We start from the raw sequence: 13,082 nt of genomic DNA on the forward strand, positions 1-13,082 counted from the left end.
TTTGAATCCAATGCTTTATCGGCATTTGGCACATAGCTTTTCTTTTATTGTTCAGATGTGTGTAAATATTGCCAGTGAAACACACAACCTCAAATATGCTGAGCAATGAGGCTGGGCTGTATTAATAAAGGGAAAACTTTAAAAGGTGTGAAGCTTTGATATGTGCTCACAAAGGATACTTGAGAGAATGTTGACTTTGGTGACAGGTGCTTGTGTAGGGCTCGTCCAACTGTTGACAGATATTGATTTGGTTTTACTTACTTGCATCTATAGCTCAGTAACATATAATAAATATTCATATTAAGTTTTTGTGTTTAAAATTCCAGACTGATAGAGTACATGGGCGTGGCTAAACAGCAAAGCACGGGGACATCCAGTGGTCTCTGTCATGATTCCCCTTTGTTTGTTACTATATTTAAAAATGATCACCATGTACGATGGTGGCGCCATCCTCACCTCCACGCTGCAGGTGCTTTGTTTGCATGAAACAAATTGTGCAGAGGCAAGCTCTGCAGCAGCATTACTTCCAGTTTGAAACCAGTTAAAGCTGTGGTGTACGCTTGCTATCTGTGTCTTTCATCATCTGTAATGCTTGAGGTTTTCTCTCCTTAGTGCGTAACAGTGTTACTGCGTACCACTCTGTGGTCGCCGCTGTCAAATTTGATTCATCCCGCAACAGCTTCTGCTCTAGCCTCATGCAGTCAGCGTGCAAGTGTGAGCAGTAATTTGATTAAGTTTTTCCGATTGTTGAAAATCATTTCATATTTGTATATGATGTCTTTTTTTCCCTTTTAACAACCATTCTTACCATTAACTGTAGATTTGTACGTGTCCTGTTAAAGCTGTTAATCTTTGTGTTTAAAAAAGGTGTAAATATTTGTGTTTGAATGTGCATTAATAGTTTTTTTTTGGGGCTATTTTGGGGCAGTGCAACAAGCTGTTAACACAACACTACCGTATTATCAGTGTTGTCAGTGTTAGCCGATTAACACATCAAGTAGACTCTGGGAAATATTAGCGTTCATTTGCAGTCTGATTGTGTTCACCTGAAAAATGTAGGTTGAATGCTCTTTTTTTTAGCTCTGTTTTTGGTCTCCACCAACTCCTGCGAGCAATATTAGGCTCTTTTTCCACAGCAAATGTAGTTATTTGATCAATTGTTAATGAAAGTTATGATAAGTTACTATATATTGATTCAGATTTTTTAGTCTTGTTTTATATACTTACTTATTTAAAAAGGCATTTCATGGTTGCATCTTCAAGGGCTGCCGTCTTTTATGCATATCTGATTTTTTTAAAATACCTTTTTTACACAATGAAAAATAATCCTCCCATGGTGTCAGCTTCCGTAATTAGCCTGAATCACCCCTGTGTAGACGTCCAGTTTACTCTACAGTAGGTGTTGAAAGGGTTTAAGGTGCTTTAATCTACAACTCTCTAAATCTCAAAAGGCTTAGATACACCATACATAATACTTTTTATGGGTGTATTTTACAACGTGAAAGTCAGCAAGAGCCAACTGGTTTTTTTTATGTAAGGAACATCTTGCAAGTAAAAGAAGGAGAGTTTGAGCTTTAGTTCAATGGGTTCAATGTGTGAATGTAATGCTGGAAATTCAGTGGTGACAAACTGCAAATATTCATGCATGAATTTGGTCTTTGCACTCTCTTCCTCAAATCTTTCCCTGCCCTAAAGCAATCCTTTGGTCCCCCTAAATGTTTTTAATAAGACCGAGCCATTTTTCTTCCAATGGGCCATATCCCATTCACCTTACCAGACATTTTTCCACTCTTCCTCACCCAGATGGATCAGACTACCTCAAGCAAAAAGTTCCAGAAATCTTCCAAGAAATAATTTCTTTCCTTATTCCTTTCTTGGAAAGCACGCAAGTTTCAGCCATCATTTGGTGCACTGGAGGCCTGCGCCAAATTGTTGTCAGTCCTGGGGGCTTGATGCCTCAACCTGGTTAATACCACTGCAGAAACCCCTCTACTTAGTGTTTTTATGGACAAGCGTCACTGCAACTGTATTTCAAGTAGGCCGGCTAATGAGCTTTTTAACCATCTCCATATGGACGTGCTCTAACGTCTAGACGGAGGGGCTATAGTGGTGGCAAGCGGTGGTGTGCTGACTGCGCCGTACTCTGCACCCCTGCACATATAATTCTTCCCCACAAGCAGTAGAGTTAAACCAAGGGCAAGCCTTGGTTGCCGTTGGGGACCCATTATGGGTTATTGTTTACCACACAGCTCACAACAGCGGCTAAAATCCAGGATGTGAAGATGATGAGGAACACACTCCTCATGCACATTTACATATGTAGACAATGATGTGATGTTTTGTGTTTCCTAAAGCGTCCAACTGAAATATTTAGTTTTTGCTTCAGGAGTCATATTTTTCTTCTTTTTAAGAATAATTTATCAGCTCATGTAGTCTCAACAGTACAGACATGAAAAGAGAAAAACAGAAAAAGACATGACAATTTAGTGTTAAATTATTGTACAGAGTAGTATATTATTTTGCCATGCTTCCATTACAGTGGCAATAAACTTGAACGTCTATTGTCACGTGTCAAGGCTAAGGTGGAAACAGTTACGCGATTCCCCTGTGATTTCAGAGGCTGCCTGTTCAAAATTTACATGAGGATAAGTTTGAAAAAACAACAACAAAAAAAACATTGGTGTTTTTTCAGTGCCCTCCAAAGCAGATACATTGGAAAATGCTAGTCTTGCATTGCGTTGTGGATGGGGAAAATTATGCTTTTTGAAAACACAGATGCATGATTTTTATGTGCCGAAGCTTTCAAAAAATGCCCAGTGCACTTCCATTTGCCGGAAATAGCAAGAGACCACATTTCTCTCATCCCGAAACTCTCTTATGCATGTTTTTGATTCATACTAACCCAGTAGTCTGACAACACAGAAAGCAAGACACGCCAATGGCCTCAACCTTGCTGTTTGATCAGCTATACCAGCACACAAAATAAAAGAAAGCAACAGCAGCAACAGAATGGCCAAGTGTGCATCAGCAGCCAAGTTTGTCACATAAATGAACCACCCTAAACTGAACCACACAGCTCACCAGACAGTGGTGGTAAAGCATGATACCATTCTTTGACAACCAACATTTTTGGGGTTGTGCTTTGCTCTTACAGTGCGGACGACATTTACACAATGATCTAAATTAAAGTTAATTGCATTTTCAATTTTATCCACGTTTCTCTGTCTTAGTGAGTGTGATTTATTTCTAAAAGGAAAGTTAGCATGAAATTATATTGTAGATGTTACCTCCGGTAGCCTTCATGACTGTCATACAAGTGAATCAGGTGCTGTGTGATTAAGCATATATAATCATATAAAAAATGTATGTCAAAAAGTTAACTATGGTGGTTTGCAGGTGGCAGTGAATACAGTAACGTGGAAGAGTGTGTGATATCTTACCTACCACCAATAATATCAGAGTTTGGTGTGTTGAAATGAGATGTTTGTGTGTCTCGAAAAGGTTTTGTCCAAATCTTTTTGTTCGCCCCAAACTACATCATATAGCCCCTAGATGAAATCCACCCTTTGCTGTAAGAAAAAGTGGTAATATGACAGCATAAATCTGCCTTAAAGGTGCACATAAGTGGATAGATGTAGTCTGATTGAGGCATAGAAAGACAGAACTCTGTGGTGAGAAAAGCTAGAGGCAGAGATACAACATGGTCACATCATCTTCCTCCTCTCTTACTGTCTGTTACTCTGCAGCTGGAAGCTATTACTAATAAATGATTGAACACTTGGATAAGGGATGATAAAGGGACACACTGGAAAGTTTGGTGGTGGTGGTGGTTGGGGGGGGGGTTGACATATAGAGAAAAGGACTGAAATTTAATATGTCTTAGCATAGTGATGCAAACACACAAAGGAGAGATAATAAAATCACAGACATAAAAGTCGCAAGATGCAACCAGAGGGAACTTCTGGTCTACTGTTTGACTTCAGATGACTGAATTCGCTGTGATAAATATGTGTAAAATAAACAGTAGACTTTGCTAATTCACTTGGAATAAGATGGAATAATTGACAGGTCAGTTTTCATCAACAGAGTACGACATTTTATTGATTTTAACCATCATACCAGATAGTAATCTGACTACTCTCTAGTAGTGACATTCTGCCAATACCCTGATTATGTTTTGATTATCAAACCATAACACAATAGCAGTCTCTATTTTCAGTGTTCATATATAGTATGCCACTGTCCAGCTGAACTGGCTGCCCTTCCATGCTAAGCGCATATAAATGACAGCTGTCATAAGCATTAGAAAAGATTAAGCCTGATTTACGCAAATGTATACATTTTCTGTAATCTTTGCAATATTCTGTTTAAAAGTAACAAACAACACCTCCATCTCAGTTAGCATGTCCCTTATTTGGAAGTCGTCTCTTTTTTTTTTTTTTACTCGAAACTGCCTGCGTGACAATTGTCATGGAATCACTGAAAATTGGACCTGGTGCGAGTTTGTAGGTAGCACAGGATTATACTCTTAAGGGCTTTAATGGGCATTCTGTAACGGCATTATATTTAGAAAGAGCCACCGCCTTACAAGGTTCTGGCCACTATTATGGAGTCCTATTGTCACTGCAGCTTTTATTTTCCTTTCACATTTCTCAACCATTCAGAATTCCCCACATCTTTAGTGTGCACCTAATCTGCATTATTCTTTAATGTGTTAACATTGTTGACACTCGAGTGTATATCGTTTTTCTCTCCAGATCATCCACAGAAAAAATAAGGCAAAAGCATTTAGGTTTGCACTTTAGAACAGCTACAGTCACAGATTAAGCCGAGTGCATTAATGGATTATAGGACAATGTTTTTTTCCCGTTTGACTCGCACTGCTCCTCAGTCAGTCAGATGACGTAGTGGGATTATTGTACAATGCTGCAACTACTTTTCTCTAAACAGAAGCAATGGCTGCATCACCATGGGAGCAAAGTGGAGCTAGAGATGTTAGAAGTTAGAAGACACTTGTGATCTGCGTGCTGTTAGACGAAGTTGATGCAGTTTCATTTCTTAATGGATTGTAATTGAAGAAAAGAAAATTCAAAGGGCCATTAAATGCATGTATTTTTGCTCCGTTCTCGGCTCTGTATCCATGGAACATGCTCATGTTTTACCCATCTCCACAAGCTGTTAGTTTTAGACAGCACAGATGTAATCTCATCTCCTGGGTCAAAAGTGCGTGGCAAGAGAGAGGAAAAAAGGCCAAAAAAGTGTTTGTATGCATTCAGATAATAAATGCTGAAAATCCTGACAGTGTCATGTCATATGTGTGTGTGTGTGTATATATATATATATATATATATATATATATATATATATATATATATTCATACACACACATAATGTTGTTCAAGATGTACCAATCACTGCTGCATTTGTTTTTATTTTCTATTTTATTTTATTTAGTGTCAAAGGTTTGTGTTTGTCCTCTGGGGTTTTATTCACAGCTGACCCCTGATTGATCTTAACATCATACCCCTCTGAAAGCGATGCAGTGGGTTCTTCTTTATGGACTCGTCAGATTTGCGGTGGGATTTGCACAATTGCACAAGGGCTCCGTGACATGAACCATCACAGGTCATTAGGTTAAGATGGGATGTTGTCTTCCTGGACCATCAAATCCAGGAACAACTGGGAATCAGCCTGTTTTGAAAAGGAGAGATATTGTGACGCTATTTCGCTGGCAAATGGTAGAACCAGGCAGGCGCACGGTTTGAACTTTGTTCATGGTGATTGGTCCATGGCCTGAGGGGCTGGGTGGTGGGTGCAAGACTATACTAAAACAATTCAACTCAATCTCCTTGCATAACAGAGGGATGGGGAATGACCTTTATGTGAGCATGTTTCAGAGGCCCCCCCACCTCTTCAGTCTGTACATAGTGTACCAACCTGAACGGATGCTGACTGTAAGACATTAGGTCATCTTGTCTATCTTCAGAGCTCATGTTCCTTTGCAGAGAGACAGAGTGACAGTCTGAAGACGTGAAGAATGCAATTACAGGACTGGAGAAGTCTTCCACCTTCTGTCATGATGCTTAAGCACCTTAGTGGGTTTGCAAGTCCATTTTCCTTCAGTGTTAACTTCTGATGAAATGATGAAAATCCACTTGTAGTAGATTGCAATACTAAATTACGTTTAGTGACCCAATTATATTTAGAAAAAAACAAACATACATTTTACTGCAAAGTGTGCGTCAAAAGCAAGCCATCTCATGGGAATCAGGGGTCTTTGAGAGAAGGACCTAAACAAAAACTCCTTCAAGGAGTGTTGCCACACAACCACATCTGAAAGGAAAATGTGTGTTAACAGCTTGTCATGTGAAGGTTGGGACACACAAAGTCATCCACTATCCCCTTTGACAGGATTTAAATATGTGGTCCGTGTCAAACTCTGCTCCCAGCGACTTTCAAGGTCAAACACCTTTCAATATGTCATTTCCCCCTGCTCAAGACACAAAAGGAAATATGCGGCCCAAAGTCGCAACACCACATGAAAAAGAATGCAAATATTTAATGTTTGTTCTCTCTTTCCTTTATGGTAGGTAGGTGGCAAGTTTTGGCCATCTAAACACACATTTACAACATGCAACCCTTGAGAGTACAGAGAGGAGACGCTGACATTCCAGCTCACCGTCTCTATGGAAGGCCATTAAAGGTAAATTCACTGTCTTCTCCGTGTCACAATGCTCTCAGAGTCACCAGCGACATGACCAAAGGATCGTTTTCATTTCAGTCAGAGAAGGCTTTGTCGCCGGTCCTAAATGCTTACAAACCTCGGGCGAGAGCGGTGGTTTTGAAAGTCACATCCATCTAAAGTGACGGTTCAGTAAACATTAGGATGTGTGAGTCAACCTGTAACTTCCAAATCCCTTCGACAAAACTCCCTGTGGCGTGGCGGTAGCAGTAAACTGGGATAAACTTAGATTGGAGTTAACTGACTTTTAAAGAACATGCGCAGGTAGAAAATACACAGATAAGTGAATTTATTGCCATTTTTATGGTCAAAAACATCAAACTATGGCTTTAAAACGGAAAGAAGAAAGGACACATGATCCATTAAATAAAGCGAAGTAAAGAAGGGAAGACAACTGCTATGGCTTTGTCATTGTTCTCCCATTACTTCTTTGATCTACTGCTTGCTTTATTTTGAAAAGACATTAATGGGAAACACGACTTTGACGGGACAGTGAGGTCTGCCTTTATATAGAATACATCTTACTTTGCCAAAGTTAAAACGGAGGACCTTCTTCAAAGCCTAATAGTGCAAAACATGTTGTATTTTATCAATCTCTATCAATTACAAATAGAATTTAGAATTTTTTTTTAACATTACAAAATAAAGGTTTTGCTCTCTAAACTATATTTGGCACAGTCTCTATCTCTATGTAACAATATCTTCAGGAGATTTACATTAAAGAATAGTCTAACCATCTGTTCAACTAAGTTTTAATGTATATCTTAAGGAATGTCACATGTCCATGACTTTAAAATGACTCTAACATGAGGGCAGAGCCTTCAGGGGGAGAGGGTAGGTGGGGGGGGGATTTCAGCAAACAACAGCAAGGACTGGAGTAATACCTTCATGTTTCCAGGCTGCTTGGTTATGGTCCTGTGGTGTGGACTTGGTGGAAGTGTTTGATTGTTTAAATTGTAACCGCTAGAGGGATACATATACGCCTTTCAAACTCCGTAAACACCATCCTATCACTGCGTGCCATGGACAGAATTGCCGTCAGTGAGAGTTGCCTACCTGTGTGACTTCCCACTTTGAAAAAAAAAAAAAAAAAAAAAAAAAAAAACACTGCCCCGGAACATTTGAAACATGAGTTGTTCTTAAAAAGACTTAGAGAGAAACTGGCTCTAAAGCGGACGACGAGCCCCGACTCCTCCAAGTGTTTCTGCTTCAGGCAATCAATGAGGACCGCGATGCTTACTTCTGCAGCTCTCTGTCCCTCTTCCTCTCATTCGCCTTACCAGACATTATAGTGCATTTCAACTTTTGTACAGGCACACAGGCAAAGGGAAGTTTGGATTCCATTTTTGATCACAATTTACCTCTTGTTTCCTGTAATAAATATGAGAGGTCGGTTTGTTGTCACTTTTCTTTGGAATTTAATATGTGCCATTTCTTATGCTGTTTTACGGGTGGGATAAGGAAACAACAAAAAGGTGTGACAAGAGCTTGGCGGACAACTGTGGATTTCTGCGAGTAACTCCTACCGTCCAAAGGGGATGAGGGGGGCATCGGCCGGACCCCCCTCTTGATTGATTAGTTATTAGTCATCCCTTTGGCTAAATGGGACCCATTGAAAAGGCACCGTGGAACACATACATGAATCAAATATTCCTGTGTCCCCTGAATGTCTCCAGAGTAGTTTTGCTTAAGAGAGGGGGTCGTGGCTTAGCATCATAAAGAGGGAAAAACAGCATAGCTTTATGGGTTTATTTAGACAGTTTCTACGGTTTGACATTCTACCGCTGTAAAAAGAGAGAAGGAAAAACTCGAGAGGATTCCAAAGAGGAGAACATTGTGGACATACATTTTTTTTCTCTAGTTATTCCGTTCTTTTATTATTTTTTCTCTTATTTTAAATTTTTTTTTTTTTGCCATTTCCTCTCCCGAAAAATGAAACTTTGGACATCTCCCTGGGTGTCTTGCCTGGTGATTCTCATCTTGTGTTTTGGATCAGAGTGCGGGACAGTCCGGAGAAAGGGGAGATCCAAGAGGGAGTTGGTGCGCATAAGGGAGGCGAAAGCCACCTTCCCAGGGGCTTGTGCCACACGTCTGCCCCGGGGCAAACGCTCTTTGCCCGGCTTGGAGCGACGGGTGCCTCGGCAGCGTCGGCGCTCCTCTCAGGCGGAGGAAAACTCTCCAGACCGGGGGAAAGCTGTCTATTTTACCGGCAGGGGAGACCAGCTACGGCTGAAGCCTGGCGTGGAGATACCCAGAGGAAATTTCACTCTGGAGATGTGGATCAAACCGGAGGGAGGTCAACGATCACCCACAGTGATTGCAGGTAGGATAGTCTATTCATCCTCCATCCAATTATCAACCCAACTCCTTTTTTTTATTAGTGTAACTCCAAAGCGAGTGAAATAGAAAAACGAGAACTAAACATGCAAATGTGCAGCATTTGGTCCCGGTGTCATGAAGTCTATCAAACAAAGCAACATGCAGTTTCAGCGAGTTGAAAATGAGTTCATCTATCAGACCAGACAATGATGTAATGCTCTGAAAAGTACAGCGGATATTTTAGGTAGTGCAAGCGTAGGGTCACTGAAGATCTTGATCACATTTAAGTTGGCCACCGCACGCAGAGAAAATCACCGCAATGTGGTGTAAATTTTTTTTTTTTTCTTCTGCAAATCAATTTACACCCCATTTTCCCACTTCAGAATGATGTTGTATGCGGGTTGGGATCATAAAATCTAAGTGAGGAGCAGATGCAGGCTCCTGCATCGTTTGACCGGCAGCTGATGTCACTGTGCGTAAAATATAATTTCTCTGAACCGACTTGGCTATTTTAAAACTATGATGTAATGGCCAAAACTTTGTGAGCGAGCACGTCACGTCAGGCACAAAGCGGGAGAGATTGGTTGTGTGTGTGTGTGTGTGTGTGTGTGTGTGTGTGTGTGTGTGTGTGCGTGCGTGCGTGCGTGTGTGTGTGTGTGTGTGTGCAGGCGCTCAAAGGCGAGCAGCTCAAGCCGCATGCTCGAGTGTCCCCCAAAACCGACACCTTTGGATTGGCTACCGGAGTTACGGGACCGGGCTGAGAGATTCAGGGTTTCCCCTTCTGCCCAAAAAAAAAAATGTCACAGCTTGTTGCTGTGCCGTGGCGGTGCGCTTTTACGTAGAGTGGAGGTGTCATGCACAGCCTCTCCAAAAACGCAGACTGTTGTGCGAAATCGCTGCGTGTTATTCGGCGAGTTTCTAATTTAAGGCGCAATCAGATAGTGGTGATGCATCTCTATTCACTGACTGAGCAGAGGCTCGAGTAGACCCCTGCTTCAGAGGAAGGCTTGACACTTTTTTAGTTGTCATCTGTGCGCACTCCTTTTTGTCCTGCCAGGTCTGCAGCCATGCGTAAACGAGCACCACAGAGGTGTTAAAACAGTTCTGCATCACCCGTTTTAACCAATAGCGGTTTTGTGCATTACTGTATAGGACATTTTTTTTGTGTGTTGCTTTTCCTTGCCGATAGGGAGCGTTGCATACACAACTCCTTGCCTGCTACAGTACTTGTGCAGATGGCTGCCTTTGAACTGAACTGAACTGAATTGAACTCAGTCCTCCTCAGCCTCCTGTACGCCAGCCTGCACGTTTGGGTACTTCACTAAACCATACGAGTAAATTTACATCATCCTTTATTTTCTATTTGTCTGGCTCATCTCAAAACAATCCCTCTCTCCACACACACATAAATAATCACTTGAGTGTGTGTGTGTGTGTGTGTGTGTGTGTGTGTGTGTGTGTAGCCAATACACTTTAGGTTGTGCTAGCCAGTTGGCAGGGACATGCTCTGCAAAACCAATCCCTTGTAAGAGTCTCAAACTGGAGGGGGGTGAGAGGGTCTGTTGTGACCTGGGTGACTCTTAGATTTACAGAGGATGGACACAATAACAGGAACATCTGTACAGTATAATACAATCCAGTACTCCAACAACACAAACAACCAAGAAAATGATGAACGTTACAGGCTTTATGTATCTTGTACTGTCTTCTGCCTACTAGAGATTACTGCTCATGTATTATCTTAGGCATTCATTTCTTAAATTTGCTCCCTTAGTGCTCACATCAGTGTGCCAGAGAAGGGGGGGTGGGTGGGGGTGGTGGTGGTGGTAAAGGGAAAAAATATGATGACCAAACAAATTCAATAAAGCCTAATCTTTTAAATCCAATTCAGGCCTCAAAAATGCTCCATCCCCTTGTTTTGATCCCAGAAGAGTGTTGTTTGCAGCAGCTGTTTTATTTACTGTGTTGTTTTGACCACCAACATTTCTCTTTCTCTCTCTTTCTTTCCTTTTTCAATTGTTCTTTTGCTTTCTTTCACCAGTTTACCTTTTTGTTACACGTTGATTTATGTTGTTGTTGTTGTGTTTTTTTTTTTGTGCAATTGGATCATACAGTGAGCACAGTCTGTGCCTGAAAAATGAAAACTGGAAGCCCCGGAGTGGTCTGGTACTTTTGCATCCTTGGCCAACTCTGGTGACTCGTTGTTGTTTTTGAGTTGTGTATTGGACACCCACGTTTCTTCTAACTCTGCATTTCCATTTGGTAACAATATATGAGAGGATTGTAAGCGATCTCCCAAGATGATTAAAGTCATTATGACATATAAAGGAGAAACTTCAAGTTACTTGTTATTAAAGTTGCATTTGTATGTGCTTTTTTTTGATTTGATGATATGATGAAATTCAATCGTCTGCGTGGAGTTAACCAAATTACTTAAAAGGACAATGTTCAGGGATCAGTACAGATGACCCAGGTTTAAATGCATTTGAAATGAAGAAAGGGTTAATCCAGACTCACACACATATGTACGTGCACACCCCCACCCATCTGCAGTCACAGACGCAACCACACAATTAGAACATCAAGTCCTGTGTCCAAATGTTATTCAAACTTTGTTGTGCCCTATTAGCCCTTGTATCCGGGTCATGCTGGGTTGTCCCGCATCAAAGGAAGAGGAAAATAAATCACAAGAGGAACGGAGGCTCTCTTCCATGACCTGCTGAGGACAATTATTTGCAGACGTTGGCAGATAATTGCTATGATAACAGATATATTTTGATGCTGTCACCTAGTGTGATGATGCACACAAAAAGTTGTTCGAAAACAACATTTTGCTTGCTGAGGGTCCTGTTTTTTCATACATGCTTACAAACTGTTTTTGTTCCATCTTGGTCAAATGTAACTGGCAAGTGGTTGGAGTTTAAAGCACAAGTCGAGCATTGAGTGTAACACTTAGCAATCATTTCCTCAACTAGAAACATCCTCATAGTCTCTTCATTGGTTTGAATCGTTATCATTCACCGGGTTCCTTCCTGTGCTTTAATGAATGCTTAGAAAAGTGTTGCTGAGTACCCCAAAATCTCGGTTAATGTCCTTACATTTACTGGGAAGGTTTCTCTGTTATGACAACATCACAGTGAAAGTTACAGTGCAGCAAAACCAGTGGTAGATCATTTATGACTCATTAAAACCAGCTATTAGCTGAATTAATACAGTGAAACTTGATGGCCAAGTCAAATGTTTAAAGTCAAGTGTTTCGTGAATTGGTATGATGACATTTTTATATTCAATATCCTTGTTATGTTTGTTCAATTTGTTTTGAACATATTAATGGAATTTTCCATTGTCTCCTCAGGGAAATTGGTGTGGCGGTCACTTTAGTCACTTTAGTATGACTATGAAAAGTGCCTTTCTTTGACCTTTCAGAGCCAGAACACCTCAAAAGTAAACGGAGTTTTCATTGTTCCCTTCCTCCCTGCTTTTTATCAAGTCCTTGTGACATTTTTCTTTGTGTGTGTATGTGTGTGTGTGTGTTTTTTTTTTTTAACTTTTTCTTTTTTCCTGAGTGTGTTTTTCTTGGAAGAAGACAAATGGCAATTGCGAGGAAGGTTGCTTTTGAACCTGACAGGAACAGCTCTCTACCATAGCGTGCGCACATGCAAGTCCTTTTGTATGTGTATTTCTGGTGGGACAGAAATGTGCACTCCGGCATTTAATTTTTCTGTGCATGTGGGACTGTGTGTATGTGCTCATAAGCATATATGTATGCCTGTATAAGTATGTGCATATGTGTGTGAAGGTGTATTTGTGTGAGCTAGAGGAGTCACAGTGCAGGGTCTGGAAAAGTGTAGTGTGTTAGATTAATTGAGCATGGCAGAATTATGACAGCTGTTTACACTAGGAGCCCTACGAGCATTTTAGCACACCTTTTAGCCTTGAGTGCACTAGCTGACAGATGGAAGGCTTTTTCCTTCCAGTGTAGTGGAAAGCCTGAAAACGTCATCCACCAAAGGACTGACCT

The 13,082-nt window shown here is 40.9% G+C and overlaps 1 protein-coding gene across 1 annotated transcript in view; it reads left to right on the top strand.

Annotated features, from left to right (window-relative positions):
* The first annotated feature begins 8,674 nt into the window (after window positions 1-8,674).
* The window catches only part of pappaa (pregnancy-associated plasma protein A, pappalysin 1a), an 83,702-nt gene continuing 79,294 nt past the window's right edge, over window positions 8,675-13,082 (top strand). The window contains exon 1 of the mRNA XM_070850805.1: window positions 8,675-9,065. Coding sequence (XP_070706906.1) covers window positions 8,675-9,065 — 391 coding nt within the window. The remainder of the gene's footprint in view (window positions 9,066-13,082) is intronic.

Source organism: Pempheris klunzingeri, chromosome 19 (assembly GCF_042242105.1).
Source record: "Pempheris klunzingeri isolate RE-2024b chromosome 19, fPemKlu1.hap1, whole genome shotgun sequence".
Lineage (NCBI taxonomy): Eukaryota > Metazoa > Chordata > Actinopteri > Acropomatiformes > Pempheridae > Pempheris > Pempheris klunzingeri.